General features: G+C 37.6%; 1 protein-coding gene across 1 annotated transcript in view; it reads left to right on the top strand.

Moving 5' to 3' along the window:
* The window catches only part of Wdr72 (WD repeat domain 72), a 209,190-nt gene that overhangs the window by 121,497 nt on the left and 69,706 nt on the right, over positions 1–17,987 (top strand). The window contains exons 17-18 of the mRNA XM_027926086.2: positions 2,353–2,432; positions 7,535–7,730. Coding sequence (XP_027781887.2) covers positions 2,353–2,432; positions 7,535–7,730 — 276 coding nt within the window. The remainder of the gene's footprint in view (positions 1–2,352; positions 2,433–7,534; positions 7,731–17,987) is intronic.

Genomic DNA, 17,987 nt, shown 5'->3' with positions numbered 1-17,987 from the left:
GGCCCTCACAAAACTGTTAGAAAAACTTCTCAAGGTTTTTTCAAGTATGAGTGGCTTAGTGTATTCTAAAAATTATACTGATGGATTTAGATATATTATCTCATTTAATATATGAAGAACTTTACAAAGTAGAAAAAACTCTATTTTTTACCTTCAGAAGAATTGGGGCTCATAGAAGTTAGATGATTCATTCATAATCAAAATTCCAATCTAAATCTGATTCCTACCCTTTCTTTTTCTTTCCATTCTGTCAGGTCATTTCTGACATTTATGATTGTAAATAGTGTTCCCTCTATGTGGCCCTTATCTGGGCTGCTGGCTGTCTTCTTAGATAGTTGCTCTTGTTAGAGTTAGTTATTTGATATTCATTTTTTATAATATGGTGAATGGTATTAGAATTTAAGGTTTAACATACATGTTTCTGCAAAGACAGGGAATTGCTAACTAGAGCCAAGGCATTCCCTCTTCTCCTCTGACTTCCCACCCAAAGCAGCTTAAGCAACCAGTATTACTACTGAATAATATCTCTAATATTTAGGGTGGCATTTATACCATTTAAAATTCAGTTGAATACTGAAAACACAAGATTGTTTTCTTTTTAATAATAGATGGAAAGTAAAAGGATTTACTCCATGTTGTTAATTTTATAAAGCCAGATTCTGAAGAATAAATTAATACTCTGAGGCACTCATTCTAAAGGGTTGACAAGAACCAATACTCATTTCTGTCAGCAGAAACAGTGACTGGGTTATATTGGTAAGCCTGGGATGTTTTCTTTTCATCTTTCCCTCTGAAGTTGCAATTAATTCTTTAACTCACTGACGTTGCCAAGAAAAGTTGGCTCTCATTTCTATCTCATATTAAAATTTTAACATCACATTAAAGTGCACTGTGAAGTACCCCATGATGCCAGTAAGTAGTTACAGTTGAGACCAATACTTAGCTTTGATGGTTGAGTCACAAGGTCAACAAAATGAGAGAGGGAGAAAGGAAAGAGATCAAAAGAAGATTTTTTCTGTTCCCTTCTGTGCTCTGGAATAAATGGAAAATATGACTTCAAAATCATAAATCTCTATAATATATGTTGTTTGGTCATTTCAAATTCATATCATATGCTCCTACAGAAAAAAAAATAGTCAAAATTTCATATGTATTTCTTTTTTATTCTAATTTTTATGTTCCAAGTATTATATCCAATACTTTCTATCACATTTTCTTTGACTACTAATATGATAAAATATATATTAAAATATATAAAATATCATTCATATTACTATATAGAATGATGATTCAATCAAAGGTATATTATAACAATGTTAATTTAAATATTTGCTATCAGAATGTCAAACTGTATGAGAACATTAATTTAAATAAACAGAGTAGCAATTTGCCCACTGGGGAAAGCCATCATCTTTTTCCCCCATCTTATTCCTAGGATTTGACACTGACATAATATACTTTAGCTATCAGAAAGCCTTAATTCATTGATTTTTTTCCTTTGGGTGATTATATGTACATTTTCAATTAATGAAAAGGTACTTATTAAGTGCTTTTTTGTGTAGGGAACTTCTGGGCACTCTGTGGATCAATTTAAATAGACCAAGCCCTACTTCACTCTTAAAATTTCACATGGAACATTAAGGCAGAGATAGAAAGGACATTTAAAAGGGCAAACTTAAAAGAAACAATACATAACAAAATGAGTCAAATTGAAGCATTAGTGCTTTACCTATTGATCAGAGTGGAGTTGCTGGGTAAGGACAAATCAAAGGAAGTCTTTTATTTGATTTTACATATTATAGATACTGATTCATAGCAGGATTGAATTTCAGAAACTATTTGTATGAGGAAGGAATTGCAAAATTTGGTGATCTGTCTTAGGTTGGCAAAGAGGAGCAAAGATGAATTTAAGTTGTAAAAATGAATGTGATTTGATCTGAATTTGTGTTAGTATTATTGGTAGAAATATGTCTAAAAGTACGTACATATATGCATGTGTGTATACACTTACTTATATGTATTTAAAATTCTTATATATACATACATATGTAAATTCTTATAGGTATATATATAAATATACATATGTGTGTGTGTGTTTACATGAACGTATATTTATTTCTTAACTCTGGCTATAGGTAAAAATCATCTGAGATATTGTTACAAAGTATTACTGCCTGCCACACCTCCACCCCTGGACCTTCTAAATCAGAATTTCTGCAAGATTGAATCTGTGCATTGGTGTTTGCACAAACAAGTTACCCAGGTCGTTCCATTGTGCATCCAGGGATAAGGTCGGTGTGTTACATCATTTTTAACACTCTCAGGGTATTAATGTGTTCTACATATTTCTAGATAAGAATGAATCTCATACACCTGAAGCTGACCTTCCGCTTTTGAAGCTAATCTCATGTTGGCGAGACCAGTCTGTGCAGGTATGATATAATCCTTGTTCTTGAAATTATTGGAAGAGTTTATTTCTGCTGCAAGTAATTGGTACTTCCTTTACCTGAGAGTAAAAGTAGGTAGTTACTCATGTCCTCTCTGGACTTGCATTTTAACATGCCTAATGTAGAAACAGAGATGAGAAAAAAGAAAAATCAAAATCAAATATGCAAGGGTACACCAAGGAAAAGACATGAATAAACTGGGGTGAAGTGTGGGGCTTTATGCTATCATATGTAACTACTTGCCTGACAGGGTTTTAGTTTGAGGCAGAGTTGTCTGTTGCTTGATTTCAAAATGTGCCATGACATTATGGTGCTTTTCTTGAAAATTTGTTCATATGAATTTAGAAACCATTTTTCTGTCCTTTGAGTACCTAATCTGTGAGCTGACAGAGAGCTATTTTTATTCAATGTCCAATTTAAACCCTTCTCCCTCTTTTAATGCTTCTTTGGGTCCTAAAAGCAAACTTACTTTTAGCTTTGCACATTGTACAATAAATATCTGTGCATTGATTAGATGAATTTTTGTTGGAACTTAATTCCTCTTCAAGAACTTGGCAAATATCAAGTTTGCAAGAGGGGGGAAGCAGTAATTCTGATTACAAATGGCTATTCTTGGTTATAGGGAAACAAAGTTTAGTCAAAGCAAACTTTAGGGGTTTGATACTACTATAACACCAAATATGCACAGCTGTAATGACAATGAAAAATCACATTTCCACATGATTTACCACCATCCTAATATCATCCCTCATCATTTTTCTGCCCCTATTTTTATCCTTATATAGACACATTGGCCTTCATTTCTAAAAAAACAAAGTTATTTCCTCAGTATCTTAATGTAATCTTGTGATGGAATTCATATTTCTCCATCTTTCAACCCCTGATCTTCACTCAAAATCTGCCTTGTTAAACAAGTTTGTCCCTGATTACTCCAACTGATGTTGCTACCAGGCCTCCCCTCATTTCACACCTCCAGTAGCCATCATGTTACCCAACTTTATGCTTTTCATTGTGGTTGCTTTTAAGGGAAATGATATCATTTGATTTTTTTTGTTGTTGTTGTTTGCTTATTTCCTATCTCCTCACTGTTTTATCAACTTTCTAAAAGCAGGGACCTTGTTTATCTCATTCATCCCCTCTCACCAATGGCCAGAAAAGCAGTAATGACAGTAGCCAGTCAATAAATATTCAATGGATGCATGAATAGCTATGCAAATATTTCCTGTAATGATCAAAATTAACACTAGTACATGCTCACATTTATCAGCATTTTAACAGTCACTCTAAAGAGTCTGTTTATTAAAAGGGAGATTTTCCCCCTGCCCCAGTAGTCAAAGAATCTTTCAATGGGGGAAATTCCTTAAATAAAAGGATTCTACAGAATATTTATCCTGAATCTAAAGATCTTTTATAGCTAGCTGTTCATTCAGATTTCACTACACTTTGGTATAGTTTGGTGTGTTTGGGCTGATGGACCTTTAAGTTTCTATGTTCAGCAACCTTAGATGAAATCTTGAAATAGGGCAGATGTTTTCAGAGTATTTATCATTTCCCGCCCAGGAACGCTAAGCCTTATAGTCCTGTCATCTCTGTCAGTTACCTAATGCAGGAGTCAGGAAGATAGATTTAGTTTGTTGATTTTTTTCATTTTCATCTTTTTCATTTGTAAAGTGGGAAGGAAAATTTCTTGGCTAACCAGAAACAACATGGTTGTTTGCAAGTAGTTGTTTAAATGCTTCAGCACCCAGTGCTAAGATTCTTAATAACACTGTTTATTTAAGCAGTTAATTGAATCATTGAATCCTGAATTTATTTATTTTATTTTTATTCTTTTGCATTTTGGGACCACCAGGGAGTAATGAAATAACTTTTATTAAACAGCAAAATATGAATTTAGAAATTGAGTGTTTGCCTTTAAGGGAGAAGAATGAGTTAATTTTTCAGATGAATGAGTCAATCCAGAGGTTACTCTCTTTTCTCATACATCAGAGAGTCAATATAAAAATAATTCCTGAAAGAGAAACAGGAAAGTGTGGGGATTTCTATTTGCATTTCTGGCACTTTAGTAAAGTGCTTTGGATATTTTTATTCCAACACCAATGGGTACAAATACTGGCACGTGGACTTTCAGGGAGAAGTGTTGCTTCTCTGGGAGATACTGCAAAGACATGAAAGGCCAACAAGAAGTGCAGAGTTGTTGAAAAACTTTTATCTCAGACAATCTGGACATCATAACAGCAAGCAGCATACAGGGATTCTTATGAATGTAATGATGCTCAATGCTGTTTTTTAATACTTTGATATTCCAAGGTGTTAGTTATATACAATCAAAAAATTTTATCTTATCTGTGGAATAGTAACATTCATAATAATAAGTATGTGGCCCAAATCATGGCTGACTCTAGTCATGGATTTGTAAACTTTACTTTGATTTCTGTACATCTCCTTGTAAAAGTATAGTACTTTGCATACCTACCTTATCAGAGAAATTTATTTCTATGAATTTGGAAGATAGCTTTATAGGCATAGTGCTCCATTTTAGGCTAACATTAAAAAATCACAAAGTTATATAAAATCTGTCTAAAAATTTATATTTTGTTGGAGAAAATTCTGCCACTAATGACACTCAACAAAATTTACCTACTATTTTTATGTATTAGATGGATGCAAGCATTGATAGCTGAAAATTGTCAATAAATTATACTTTTCAGACTTTTTATATGCATCATAACTGAGGCTATAACTTGATTCTATAAGTTATAAGATATTATATCTGATAGACTACATTGAAATGGATTACATTTTATATCACAGTTGTGAACACTGCTCAGAGAGGTGAGAATTTTCCCAGTATGGACATATGGCCAACTTGTCCACTCTAAGGGCTGTATTATGTTCTGGACACGTTGTGATCTACGGGTTCCAGACGGTGTTCTGTTTTGAGAAGCTGTCATCCTGAGCCCTCTCAGTAAGTAAGGACATGAATTTTCAGAGGAGTTTGACTTGCCAAAGGTTGCATATGTAGTAACTGTCACAACTGGATCAGAAACTGAAGTCTTCTTTTTTTGATCCAGTGTTCTTTCCATCACATCATCCACATCTTGGAATTAGTACTGTCAAATAACATGAGTGAAAAGATAACTATTTCATGTATGAAATATTCAGTTATATAAAATTACTCATCATTAATAATTAAGAAAATATGCCCATCTTATGATATACGTAAATCAGCATAGTTTGCCAATGTTGTAGTATACATTAGTAAACACCTTATAAATAACACATTATTATAAGTTTCATCACACGGTGAATTTTAATAAGCATGATTCACAAGAATTGTGATATGTATAATTATACACTACATTCATAATATATCATAAATTTTACAGTGCTGAATATTATATCACAGACATTCATGAGTAAGCATTACTTACTTGTATCCTGATAGGCTATACTACATGTTAGTATACATGGTATACAATAGCAAAATCATTACCACTCATTAGCCTGTTTTCTTTCCCTAATCAAGCATTTAAGTGCAAGATGTACAAGAACAGGCAAAGAATCAGTAATCTAATACTCTTGGAAAGAAGCTTCCTTATTTAAAAGTCAGGTGCCCAGTTCCTTCTGCCCCAGTAGTTCAGTGAGCATCTGCCATAGCATGAGCTCCCTGGGAGGCCGTGGACTTTAAAGATAGCATATGTCACCATAATTTATAATGAGACTAAATAATGTCCAGAGAATGCATGTTCTGTTTTTGGCTATTACATCTCCAGATCACTACTCTCAGATGGTGTTATCTAAATCCCTAGCTACACACATCCTGCAGGCAGACTGGGAATAATGGAGAGGGCAACAGTAGCAATTGTGGAATATGGGCCAACTTGGCAAAGGGCAGGCTTCTGAGGGAAAACAGAGCAGGCATTGAGATGTGGCTACATGAAAGACTTCACTACAGTCAGAGAAGGTTAATGGGAAGGTGTCCAAAGTCCACCTAGATCAGTGGTGTCCTTTCTTTTCTCTCCTTGATTCAGATCCTGGCTTTTCTTGGTCACTACCTAACTCCTGGTCTTTGCCACATTGCTTGCCAGGAAGAAGTCTGAGTAAACAGTCACTAGTGTTGCATTGACAAGAAAGGGTACAGAAACTTGGGTGGCAACATACTGTAAAACAGAATCAAGGATCAGAGGACTGTTTACCAGGTCTCTATAACCTTGGACTGTCATTTACTGAGTTCTTCATTTTAAAATGAAGATATTTGGGCATAATGCTCTGTGTTTGATCCTTAGCACTGGAAAGAAGGAAGGAAGGGAGGAAGGAAGGAAGGAAGGGAGGGAGGGAGGGAGGGAGGGAGGGAGGAAAAAAAGAAGGAAGGAAGGGAGGGAGGGAGGGAGGAAAAAAGAAGGAAGGAAGGAAGGGAGGGAGGGAGGGAGGGAGGAAAAAAAGAAGGAAGGAAGGGAGGGAGGGAGGGAGGGAGGAAAGAAGGAAGGAAGGAAGGAAGGAAGGAAGGAATTAGACTAGATGCTCTGTGATAAACATCTCCCTGCCCCCACCCAGCCACAGCTCCTTGAGTAGGTAAGCACAACAACTGGAAGGAAAGGCCTTGCAGTGTTTTAATCTGTGTAAAACTACATATGCATTCATTCAGCTGAGTGAGATTTATTATTAAAGTCCTTTCTTTAACCTTCTCTATTAAACAGTTTAAATCCAGTGTGTTAGCTAACTGGTGCTTTGGAACTGAACATAATTTGAAGAGCTAACCTTGTCTTTAAATGCAATATGATACATTAATTTTCTGTAACTTCTAGTGAAACTTAAAATAGCTTAGTTAGATCAAAGAATTGAAAACTCCTTTCAAGTATCCATTTAGAATCTTGGATTTGCAGAACAGCTTTTACTCCCCATATTTTAGCTCCTTTAGATGCTACTTCTACCAGAACGTAACAGTATTATTTATAGAAATTCAATTAAATCAAAATTCTGGGCTTTTTCTTCTTTTTTTTTTAACAAGACTACCAAGTATTTGTAATAAAACTATTAAAAATAATTCACTAAAACAACAACAGTTACAACAAAAACCTTTCTAGGTAACTGAAGCAATACAAGCTGTTCTCTTGGCTGAAGTGCAACAGCACATGAAAAGTTTGAGAAAGACGCCAGTTGACAGTCAACCAGTGTCCACAGCAGAGAATGGTAACTGTGAGATGATGCAGATGCCAACGAAGAAGGAGTGGGCTGAGGAACTAGAATTACAGTGTATTATAAACACTTCAGCTCCGCAAAGTAAGTAAAAAATTTGCCAGATTACTCTTTCAATAGAATTTTTGTACTAAAAGAGAATGTAACGTTATAATATATACTGTTGAAAAATAAGTTCATCTCATTTCTGCAAGATCCAAGCCAAGTGCCTTGTTTCTATCTTATCTGCTATCAATTTCCCCTGATTAAGTGTCAGATTTTTAAAGAATTTCTAGATTCTACAAAAAAATAAATATTTTTCTAGAAGTAAATTGTACATTATTTGTAACAATGTTTTGAAGTTGAGGGATTAAAAATGAAGACAGAATTAACCACAATAGCCTAAAAGGATATATATCACACCTATATCCAAATAATAATGGGTCTTAAATGTTTTTGTTTTGTTCCTTGATAATAGTCATTTGCTGATTTTTCTTTTCTAGGAAGAAGAAATATTGTATAGAAAATGAAACCAGTTTTACAGTTGGACCATTTGATTTTTATAATTAACTTTTTCATTATAGCTTCATAATAAAAATAATAATGTTTATGGTTTATGGCTAGCAGATCAATCCAAATTAATATAATACAGTGTTAACTGTTTTTTTTAATCCCAATTACCATGACTTTTTTAAAAAGCAACTAAAACACAAAAAATTAACTACAAACTTTATTAGTAAGCTTTTAATGAATAGTTAATTTGTAATGTGATTGAGTGTTTTGGACAGGAAAACACATTATAAACATATATATTCAAGATTGTTAAAATTGTCAGATGTTTCTTCAATCTCTCAAAAGAGATTTTATTTTTATTTACTTGAGACTCAGAAATTTGTTATATTTCTAATGTTAAATCTTAGAACCGGTATCATTCTTGGAAATAAAATTATTTATACTTGTTATTTTATAAAATTACTTATGGGAGAGTGTTATGTGGTGAGAGATAAAAAGGCATATTCAGAATAGGCCAAAGAGTAAAAAAATAAAAATAAAACTAGAATATTTCTAGATGCCAGAAAGGCCCTGATGATGGAAAATTCAGTAAATACTTTGACAAAGCTAGATGGCTATTTCAACTGTTGATTTGTTGTTTGTTTTTAGTTATTTGGTAATATCTCTATGAAGAACTCGTTTTTTGTATCGCATGACTGCAGTTATATTACACCTTTTAAGTAAGAAGTATAAAAATTCCTTTTTACTTAAATTTCAGTGACTACATTGAGCTCTTGACTCATACAGAGAGCCACCCTTGGTGCCATTGGTAGGTTTCTTCCAAGTCCCCAAAGCCTGTGTCATTGATCATGTGAAGTAGCTTTTATGAGCATTATCTTTTTTTTTTTTTTTTCAAAGCCATAATTCTTTTATTTTTTTATTTTTTATTGTTGGCTATTCAAAACATTACATAGTTCTTGATATATCATATTTCACACTTTGATTCAAGTGGGTTATGAGCTCCCATTTTTACCCCATATACAGATTGCAGAATCACATCAGTTACACATCCATTGATTTACATATTGCCATACTAGTGTCTGTTGTGTTCTGCTGCCTTTCCTATCCTCTACTATCCCCCCTCCCCTCCCCTCCCCTCTTCTCTCTCTGCCCCCTCTACTGACATTCATTTGTCCCCCTTGTATTATTTTTCCCTTTCCCCTCACTTCCTCTTGTATGTACTTTTGTATAACTCTGAGGGTCTCCTTCCATTTCCATGCAATTTCCCATCTCTCTCCCTTTCCCTCCCACCTCTCATCCCTGTTTAATGTTAATCTTCTTCTCATGCTCTTCGACCCTACTCTGTTCTTAGTTACTCTCCTTATATCAAAGAAGACATTTGGCATTTGTTTTTTAGGGATTGGCTAGCTTCACTTAGCATAATCTGCTCTAATGCCATCCATTTCCCTGTAAATTCTATGATTTTGTCATTTTTTAATGCAGAGTAATACTCCATTGTGTATAAATGCCACATTTTTTTTATCCATTCGTCTATTGAAGGGCATCTAGGTTGGTTCCACAGTCTTGCTATTGTGAACTGTGCTGCTATGAACATCGATGTAGCAGTGTCCCTGTAGCATGCTCTTTTTAGGTCTTTAGGGAATAGACCAAGAAGGGGAATAGCTGGGTCAAATGGTGGCTCCATTCCCAGCTTTCCAAGAAATCTCCATACTGCTTTCCAAATTGGCTGCACCAATCTGCAGTCCCACCAGCAATGTACAGGTGTACCGTTTTCCCCACATCCTCGCCAGCACTTGTTGTTGTTTGACTTCATAATGGCTGCCAATCTTACTGGAGTGAGATGGTATCTTAGGGTGGTTTTGATTTGCATTTCTCTGACAGCTAGAGATGTTGAGCATTTTTTCATGTACTTGTTGATTGACTGTATGTCCTCCTCTGAGAAGTGTCTGTTCAGGTCCTTGGCCCATTTGTTGATTGGGTTGTTTGTTCTCTTATTGTCTAATTTTTTGAGTTCTTTGTATACTCTGGATATTAGGGCTCTATCTGAAGTGTGAGGAGTAAAGATTTGTTCCCAAGGTGTAGGCTCCCTATTTACCTCTCTTATTGTTTCTTTTGCTGAGAAAAAACTTTTTAGTTTGAGTAAGTCCCATTTGTTGATTCTAGTTATTAACTTTTGTGCTATGGGTGTCCTATTGAGGAATTTGGAGCCCGACCCCACCGACTGTAGATCGTAGCCAACTTTTTCTTCTATCAGACGGCGTGTCTCTGATTTGATATCAAGCTCCTTGATCCATTTTGAATTCACTTTTGTGCATGGCGAGAGAAAGGGATTCAGTTTCATTTTGTTGCATATGGATTTCCAGTTTTCCCAGCACCATTTGTTGAAGATGCTATCCTTCCTCCATTGCATGCTTTTAGCCCCTTTATCAAATATAAGGTAGTTGTAGTTTTGTGGATTGGTTTCTGTGTCCTCTATTCTGTACCATTGGTCCACCCGCCTGTTTTGGTACCAGTACCATGCTGTTTTTGTTACTATTGCTCTGTAGTATAGTTTGAAGTCTGGTATCGCTATACCGCCTGATTCACACTTCCTGCTTAGTATTGTTTTTGCTATTCTGGGTCTTTTATTTTTCCATATGAATTTCATGATTGCTTTCTCTATTTCTACAAGAAATGCCGTTGGGATTTTGATTGGCATTGCATTAAACCTATAGAGAACTTTTGGTAATATCGCCATTTTGATGATGTTAGTTCTGCCTATCCATGAACAGGGTATATTTTTCCATCTTCTAAGATCTTCTTCTATTTCTCTCTTTAGGGTTCTGTAGTTTTCATTGTATAAGTCTTTCACCTCTTTTGTTAGGTTGATTCCCAAGTATTTTATTTTTTTTTTGAAGATATTGTGAATGGAGTGGTTGTCCTCATTTCCATTTCAGAGGATTTGTCGCTGATATACAGGAATGCCTTTGATTTATGCGTGTTGATTTTATATCCTGCCACTTTGCTGAATTCGTTTATTAGCTCTAATAGTTTCTTTGTAGACCCTTTTGGGTCTGCTAGGTATAGAATCATGTCATCTGCAAATAGTGATAATTTAAGTTCTTCTTTTCCTATTTTGATGCCTTTAATTTCTTTCGTCTGTCTGATTGCTCTGGCCAGTGTTTCGAGAACTATGTTGAATAGAAGTGGTGAGAGAGGGCATCCCTGTCTTGTTGCAGATTTTAGAGGGAATGCCTTCAATTTTTCTCCATTCAGAATGATGCTAGCCTGAGGCTTAGCATAGATTGCTTTTACAATATTGAGGTATGTTCCTGTTATCCCTAGTTTTTCTAGAGTTTTGGACATAAAGGGATGCTGTACTTTGTCGAATGCTTTTTCCGCATCTATCGAGATGATCATATGGTTCTTATTTTTAAGTCTATTGATGTGGTGAATAACATTTATTGATTTCCGTATATTGAACCAGCCTTGCATCCCAGGGATGAATCCTACTTGATCATGGTGCACAATTTTTTTGATATGTTTTTGTATCCGATTCGCCAGAATTTTATTGAGGATTTTTGCATCTAGGTTCATTAGAGATATTGGTCTGTAGTTTTCTTTCTTTGAAGTGTCTTTGTCTGGTTTAGGTATCAGGGTGATGTTGGCCTCGTAGAATGAATTTGGAAGTTCTCCCTCTTTTTCTATTTCCTGAAATAGCTTGAAAAGTATTGGTATTAGTTCCTCTTTAAAGGTTTTGTAAAACTCTGCTGTATACCCATCCGGTCCTGGGCTTTTCTTAGTTGGTAGTCTTTTGATGGTTTCTTCTATTTCCTCAATTGATATTGGTCTGTTTAGGTTGTCTATATCCTCCTGACTCAATCTGGGCAGATCATATGACTTAAGAAATTTATCGATGCCTTCACTGTCTTCTAATTTATTGGAGTATAAGGATTCAAAATAATTTTTGATTATCTTCTGTATATCTGAATTGTCTGTTGTGATATTGCCTTTTTCATCCCGTATGCTAGTAATTTGAGTTCTCTCTCTTCTTCTCTTCGCTAGCATGGCTAAGGGTGTGTCGATTTTGTTTATTTTTTCAAAGAACCAACTTTTAGTTTTGTCAATTTTTTCAATTGTTTCTTTTGTTTCGATTTCATTAATTTCAGCTCTGATTTTAATTATTTCTTGCCTTCTACTTCTTTTGCTGTTGTTTTGCTCTTCTTTTTCTAGGATTTTGAGATGAAGTATGAGATCATTTATTTGTTGGTTTTTTCATTTTTTAAGGAATGAACTCCAAGCAATGAATTTTCCTCTTAGAACTGCTTTCAATGTGTCCCATAGATTCCGATATGTTGTGTCTGTGTTTTCATTAATCTCTAAGAATTTTTCAATTTCCTCCTTGATGTCTTCTATAACCCATTGATCATTCAGTAACCTATTGTTCATTCTCCAAGTGATGTATTCTTTTTCCTTCCTTCTTTTATCGTTGATTTTCAGTTCCATTCCATTATGATCAGATAGGATGCATGGTATTATCTCTACTCCTTTATATTGTCTAAGAGTTTCCCTGTGACATAATATATGATCTATTTTTGAGAAGGATCCATGTGCTGCTGAAAAAAAATTGTAACTGCTTGATGTTGGGTGGTATATTCTATATATGTCAATTAAGTCTAGGTTATTAATTGTGTTATTGAGTTCTGTAGTTTCCTTATCCAACTTTTGTTTGGAAGATCTGTCCAGTGGCGAGAGAGGTGTGTTGAAGTCTCCCATGATTATTGTATGGTGGTCTATTAGACTCTTGAACTTGAGAAGAGTTTGTTTGATGAACATAGCTGCACCATTGTTTGGGGCATATATATTTATGATTGTTATGTCTTGTTGGTGTATGGTTCCCTTAAGCAGTATGTAGTGTCCCTCTTTATCCCTTTTGATTAACTTTGGCTTGAAATCTATTTTATTTGATATGAGTATGGACACTCCTGCTTGTTTCCGAAGTCCATATGAGTGATATGATTTTTCCCAACCTTTCACCTTCAGCCTATGTATGTCTTTTCCTATCAAATGCGTCTCCTGTAGGCAGCATATTGTTGGGTCTTGTTTTGTGATCCATTCTACTAGCCTGTGTCTCTTGATTGGTGAGTTTAAGCCATTAACATTTAGGGTTATTATTGAGATATGGGTTGTTCTTCCAGCCATATTTGTTTATTTATGTTACTAAACATGGTTTGTTTTCCTCTTTGATTATTTTTCCCCCTTTACTGTCCTACCTCCCACTGTTGGTTTTCATTGTTATTTTCCATTTCCTCTTCCTGTAATGTTTTGCCAAGGATGTTTTGAAGAGATGGTTTTCTAGCTGTAAATTCTTTTAACTTTTGTTTGTTGTGGAAGGTTTTAATTTCATCTTCCATCCTGAAGCTTAATTTCGCTGGAAACACAATTCTTGGTTGGAACCCATTTTCTTTCAGTGTTTGAAATATGTTATTCCAGGATCTTCTAGCTTTCAGAGTCTGTGTTGAAAGATCAGCTGTTATCCTGATTGGCTTACCCCTAAATGTGATCTGCTTCCTTTCTCTTGTAGCTTTTAAAATTCTCTCCTTATTCTGTATGTTGGGCATCTTCATTATAATATGTCTAGGTGTGGGTCTCTTATGATTTTGCACATTCGGCGTCCTGTAGGCTACTAGGATTTGGGATTCTGTCTCATTCTTCAAGTCTGGGAAGTTTTCTCGTATTATTTCATTGAATAGATTGCTCATTCCTTTGGTTTGAAACTGTCCCTTCCTGTATCCCAATGACTCTTAAATTTGGTCTCTTGATGTTATCCCATATTTGTTGGATGTTCTGCTCATGGTTTCTTAACAGTCTTGCTGAGCTGTCTATGTTCTTTTCAAGTTGAAATACTTTATCTTCATTGTCTGATGTTCTGTCTTCTAAGTGTTCTACTCTGCTGGTAGTATTCTCAATTGAGTTTTTAAGTTGGTTTATTGCTTCCTGCATTTCTAGGATTTCTGTTTGTTTGTTTTTTATAACCTCTATCTCCCTGTATAGTTGATCTTTTGCTTCTTGGATTTGTTTATGTAATTCATTGTTGAATTGATCTTTCATTGTCTGATTTTGCTGTCTGATGTCTTCCTTGAGACTCCAGATCATCTGAAGCATGTATATCCTGAATTCTTTATCTGACATTCCATCTGCTGCAGCTATTACCTCTTCTAACGTTGAGCTGACCTGCATTGCTTGTGGTCCTTTCTTTCCTTGTCTCTTCATACTGTTCGCGTTCCTTTCTACTTGGTGAAACTGTTGTGCTATTGAATTTTCCCCCTATATATTTATATTGGTCTTGTATAGTTTCAAAGTCTCCCTCGCAGGCGCGGGCAGCGGCTCTGCCCCTCCTCCAATTGGGGCAATGTGCCTACCACTCCGGCAGGCCGCTGGGCCTGCTCTGCCGGTCGGTAGCAGGTCCGCCTACCTTGCAGGTGCGGGTGGAAGCTCTGTCCCTCTGCGGGCCGCTAGGCTTGTTCTGTCGGTGGTCGCAGTTCTGCCTACTTTGCAGGCGCAGGCAGCGGCACTGCCCCTCTGCAGGCCTCTGGGGCTGTTCTGCCAGTGGGTCGCAGGTCCGCCTACCTTGCAGGCGCGGGGGGGGGGGGCGGCTCTACCCTTCCTCAGGCCACTGGGCCTGTTCTGTCTGTCGTTTGCAGGTCTGGCCTGTTCTGATGGTGGTCACAGTTCCGTCTACCTTGCAGGCGCGGGGGGGTGCGGCTCTGCCTCTCAGCAGGCCGCTGCTCCTCTTCTGCCGGTGTGTCGCAGGCCCGCCTACCTTGCAGGAGTGATTGGAAGCTCTGCCCCTCCGCGGGCCACTGGGCCTTTTCTTTCGGTGGTCACAGTTCCGCCTACCTGGCAGGCGAGGGGGGTGGGGGGCGGCTCTGCCCCTCAGCAGGCCGCTGGGCCTGTTCTGTGGGTGGTCACAGTTCCGTCTACCTTGCCGGCGCAGGGGGAGGGGGCGGCTCTGCCTCTCAGCAGGCCGCTGCTCCTCTTCTTCCGGTGGGTCGCAGGCCCTCCTACCTTGCAGGAGTGATTGGAAGCTCTGTCGCGCCGCGGGCCACTGGGCCTTTTCTGTCGGTGGTCACAGTTCCGCCTACCTGGGGGGGGTGGGGGGCAGCTCTGCCCCTCAGCAGGCCGCTGGGCCTGCTCTGTGGGTGGTCACAGTTCCCTCTACCTTGCCGGCGCAGGGGGAGGGGGCGGCTCTGCCTCTCAGCAGGCTGCTGCTCCTCTTCTTCCGGTGGGTCGCAGGCCCGCCTACCTTGCAGGAGTGATTGGAATCTCTGTCCCGCCGCGGGCCACTGGGCCTTTTCTGTCGGTGGTCTCAGTTCCGCCTACCTGGCAGGCGCAGTGGGTGGGGGGCGGCTCTGCCCCTCAGCAGGCCGCTGGGCCTGCTCTGTGGGTGGTCACAGTTCCCTCTACCTTGCCGGCGCAGGGGGAGGGGGCGGCTCTGCCTCTCAGCAGGCCGCTGCTCCTCTTCTTCCGGTGGGTCGCAGGCCCGCCTACCTTGCAGGAGTGATTGGAAGCTCTGTCCCACCGCGGGCCACTGGGCCTTTTCTGTTGGTGGTCACAGTTCCGCCTACCTGGCAGGCGCGGGGGGTGGGGGGCGGCTCTGCCCCTCAGCAGGCCGCTGGGCCTGCTCTGTGGGTGGTCACAGTTCCCTCTACCTTGCCGGCGCAGGGGGAGGGGGCGGCTCTGCCTCTCAGCAGGCCGCTGCTCCTCTTCTTCCGGTGGGTCGCAGGCCCGCCTACCTTGCAGGAGTGATTGGAAGCTCTGCCCCTCCGCGGGCCACTGGGCCTTTTCTGTTGGTGGTCACAGTTCCGCCTCGAGCATTATCTTTAATCTTCAGGGTTTACCTTATTCTTTACCCATTTTTTTTTTTTCTGGGCAAGAAGCTCTTGGTAGACTATCAAAGTGAAAGCTGAGATAAGTTTTGCTGTCACATGCCTTACCCATATTTGTACTTCCACCAGATTGGACCCAGTTCTAACCCCAGGTCATTCTCAAACGTAATAACTGTTCTTGACACAATGGAATCTCATCTAACTGTGACTGAAGACATTTGGACTTTAAGCTTGGCATTAGCTGTCCTGATCAGTTATGAAAAGATTTTTTCTTTGCTTATGAAAAAAATAATAATTGGGGTTAACTTCTGATAAGAATTGGAACACCGAAGTATTAAACTAATTTATATGTTGGTGGATGAGTTTTAGAATATTTTATTAAACAAATAACACATTCACAAAATGTGGAACATGTATTTTCTCAAGGAATATTACTTGCACGAAAATACTAACTACTTTGCAATTAAATATGAAATACATCATAGGCATTAAAGAGGAAACTATCCAAACAATATTATATTAAATTGCCCTTTTCCCCTTTGGGAAAAGATGTGTTTTTAAATGATTCAAAAGAACTTAGTAAAATGATAGTAAAAGATCTTAGAATTCCAATATAGTGATATGTACTATATTACATGATGGTATTTGGAAGACAAAAAAAAAAACTGCTTTATTTCAAATGTTCAGAGAAAATGTTAAAAAGATGGTGGAGGGGCTATTGGTGTGATGATCCTCAAATCTAACAGGCAAATTTACTTAGCCCAAGTATCACTGTAACATATATTATTTTACAAGTATTCTTATGATAAATGGTATATTTTAATTTTATAAGGTTCTTGATCATTTGTCTCCTCTGAGCTCTCTCCACCTCCTGCTTTTTTCCTGATTTTTTTTCTTGTTTTTTTGGCAATACATCTTTTTTGTGGATCAGTTGTAAAGTAAAAGATGATAGTTTTGTTTTGCATGGGTAATCATAAATTTGTATTATGATAGAATGAAGTATATTTTGTTTATTAGCTATATGTAATATAGTAATAATAAATCATGGAAAAATGATAACAATTATTGAGGTTTTGTTTTTTGTCTTTTGATTTTGTTTTTGTTTTTGTTTTTTTGGTACCAGGGATTGAACCCAATGGCACTTAAACACTAAGCCACATCTCCAGCCATTTTTATGTTTTATTTTGAGACAGAGTCTCATTAAGTAGCTTAGCTCCTCCCTAAGTTGATGAAGCTGGTTTTGAACTCACAGTCCTCGTGCCTCAGCCTCCCCAGCCATTGGGATTCTAGGCATATGCCACTGAACTCAGCAATTATTGAGTTCCTTCTTTTTTTTTTTTTTGGAGGGGGCTTCCAGAGATTGAACTCATGGGCACTCAACCAGTGACCCACATCCCCAGTCCTATTTTGTATTTTATTTAGAGACAGGGTATTACTGAGTTGCTTAGCACCTTGCTTTTGCTGAGGCTGGCTTTGAACTCACAATCCTCCTGTTTTAGCCTCCCGAGCCACTGGAGTTACAGGCGTTCACCACTGCATCCAGCCATTATTGAACTCTTAATGCATTCCAACACTATGCAAAGTAAATTTTGAATGTTTTCTCACTTTTTTCTTAAATTCTCATATAATCCACAGGAAGCCTAAGACTATACTTCCAACAGTTGAATCCTCTGTGCAGATAACTTCACCACTCTTTAAATGTCCATGTTTATGGACATGAAGTTTCCAAGTAAAACTGAAAAGATAGATTTCCCTTCTGCTGCGTAGGTTGGGCCTAAGAAACTACCTCTTGAATTTTTAAATTATACACACACACATATATTATATACCTATATATACACATATGTACCCACATATATATTTATCTACATATATTTCTCATTCATATTAAATACAGTTTTAAAATTATGCCATAACCATACCAGCTACTTTGAATGTCACCAGAGGTATACACCTTGTACTATAAGCTATACTTCCTATT

Source organism: Marmota flaviventris, chromosome 2 (genome assembly GCF_047511675.1).
Source record: "Marmota flaviventris isolate mMarFla1 chromosome 2, mMarFla1.hap1, whole genome shotgun sequence".
NCBI lineage: Eukaryota > Metazoa > Chordata > Mammalia > Rodentia > Sciuridae > Marmota > Marmota flaviventris.
Note: the sequence above shows the minus strand (reverse complement) of the source record. Positions and strands in the feature narration are given on the sequence as shown.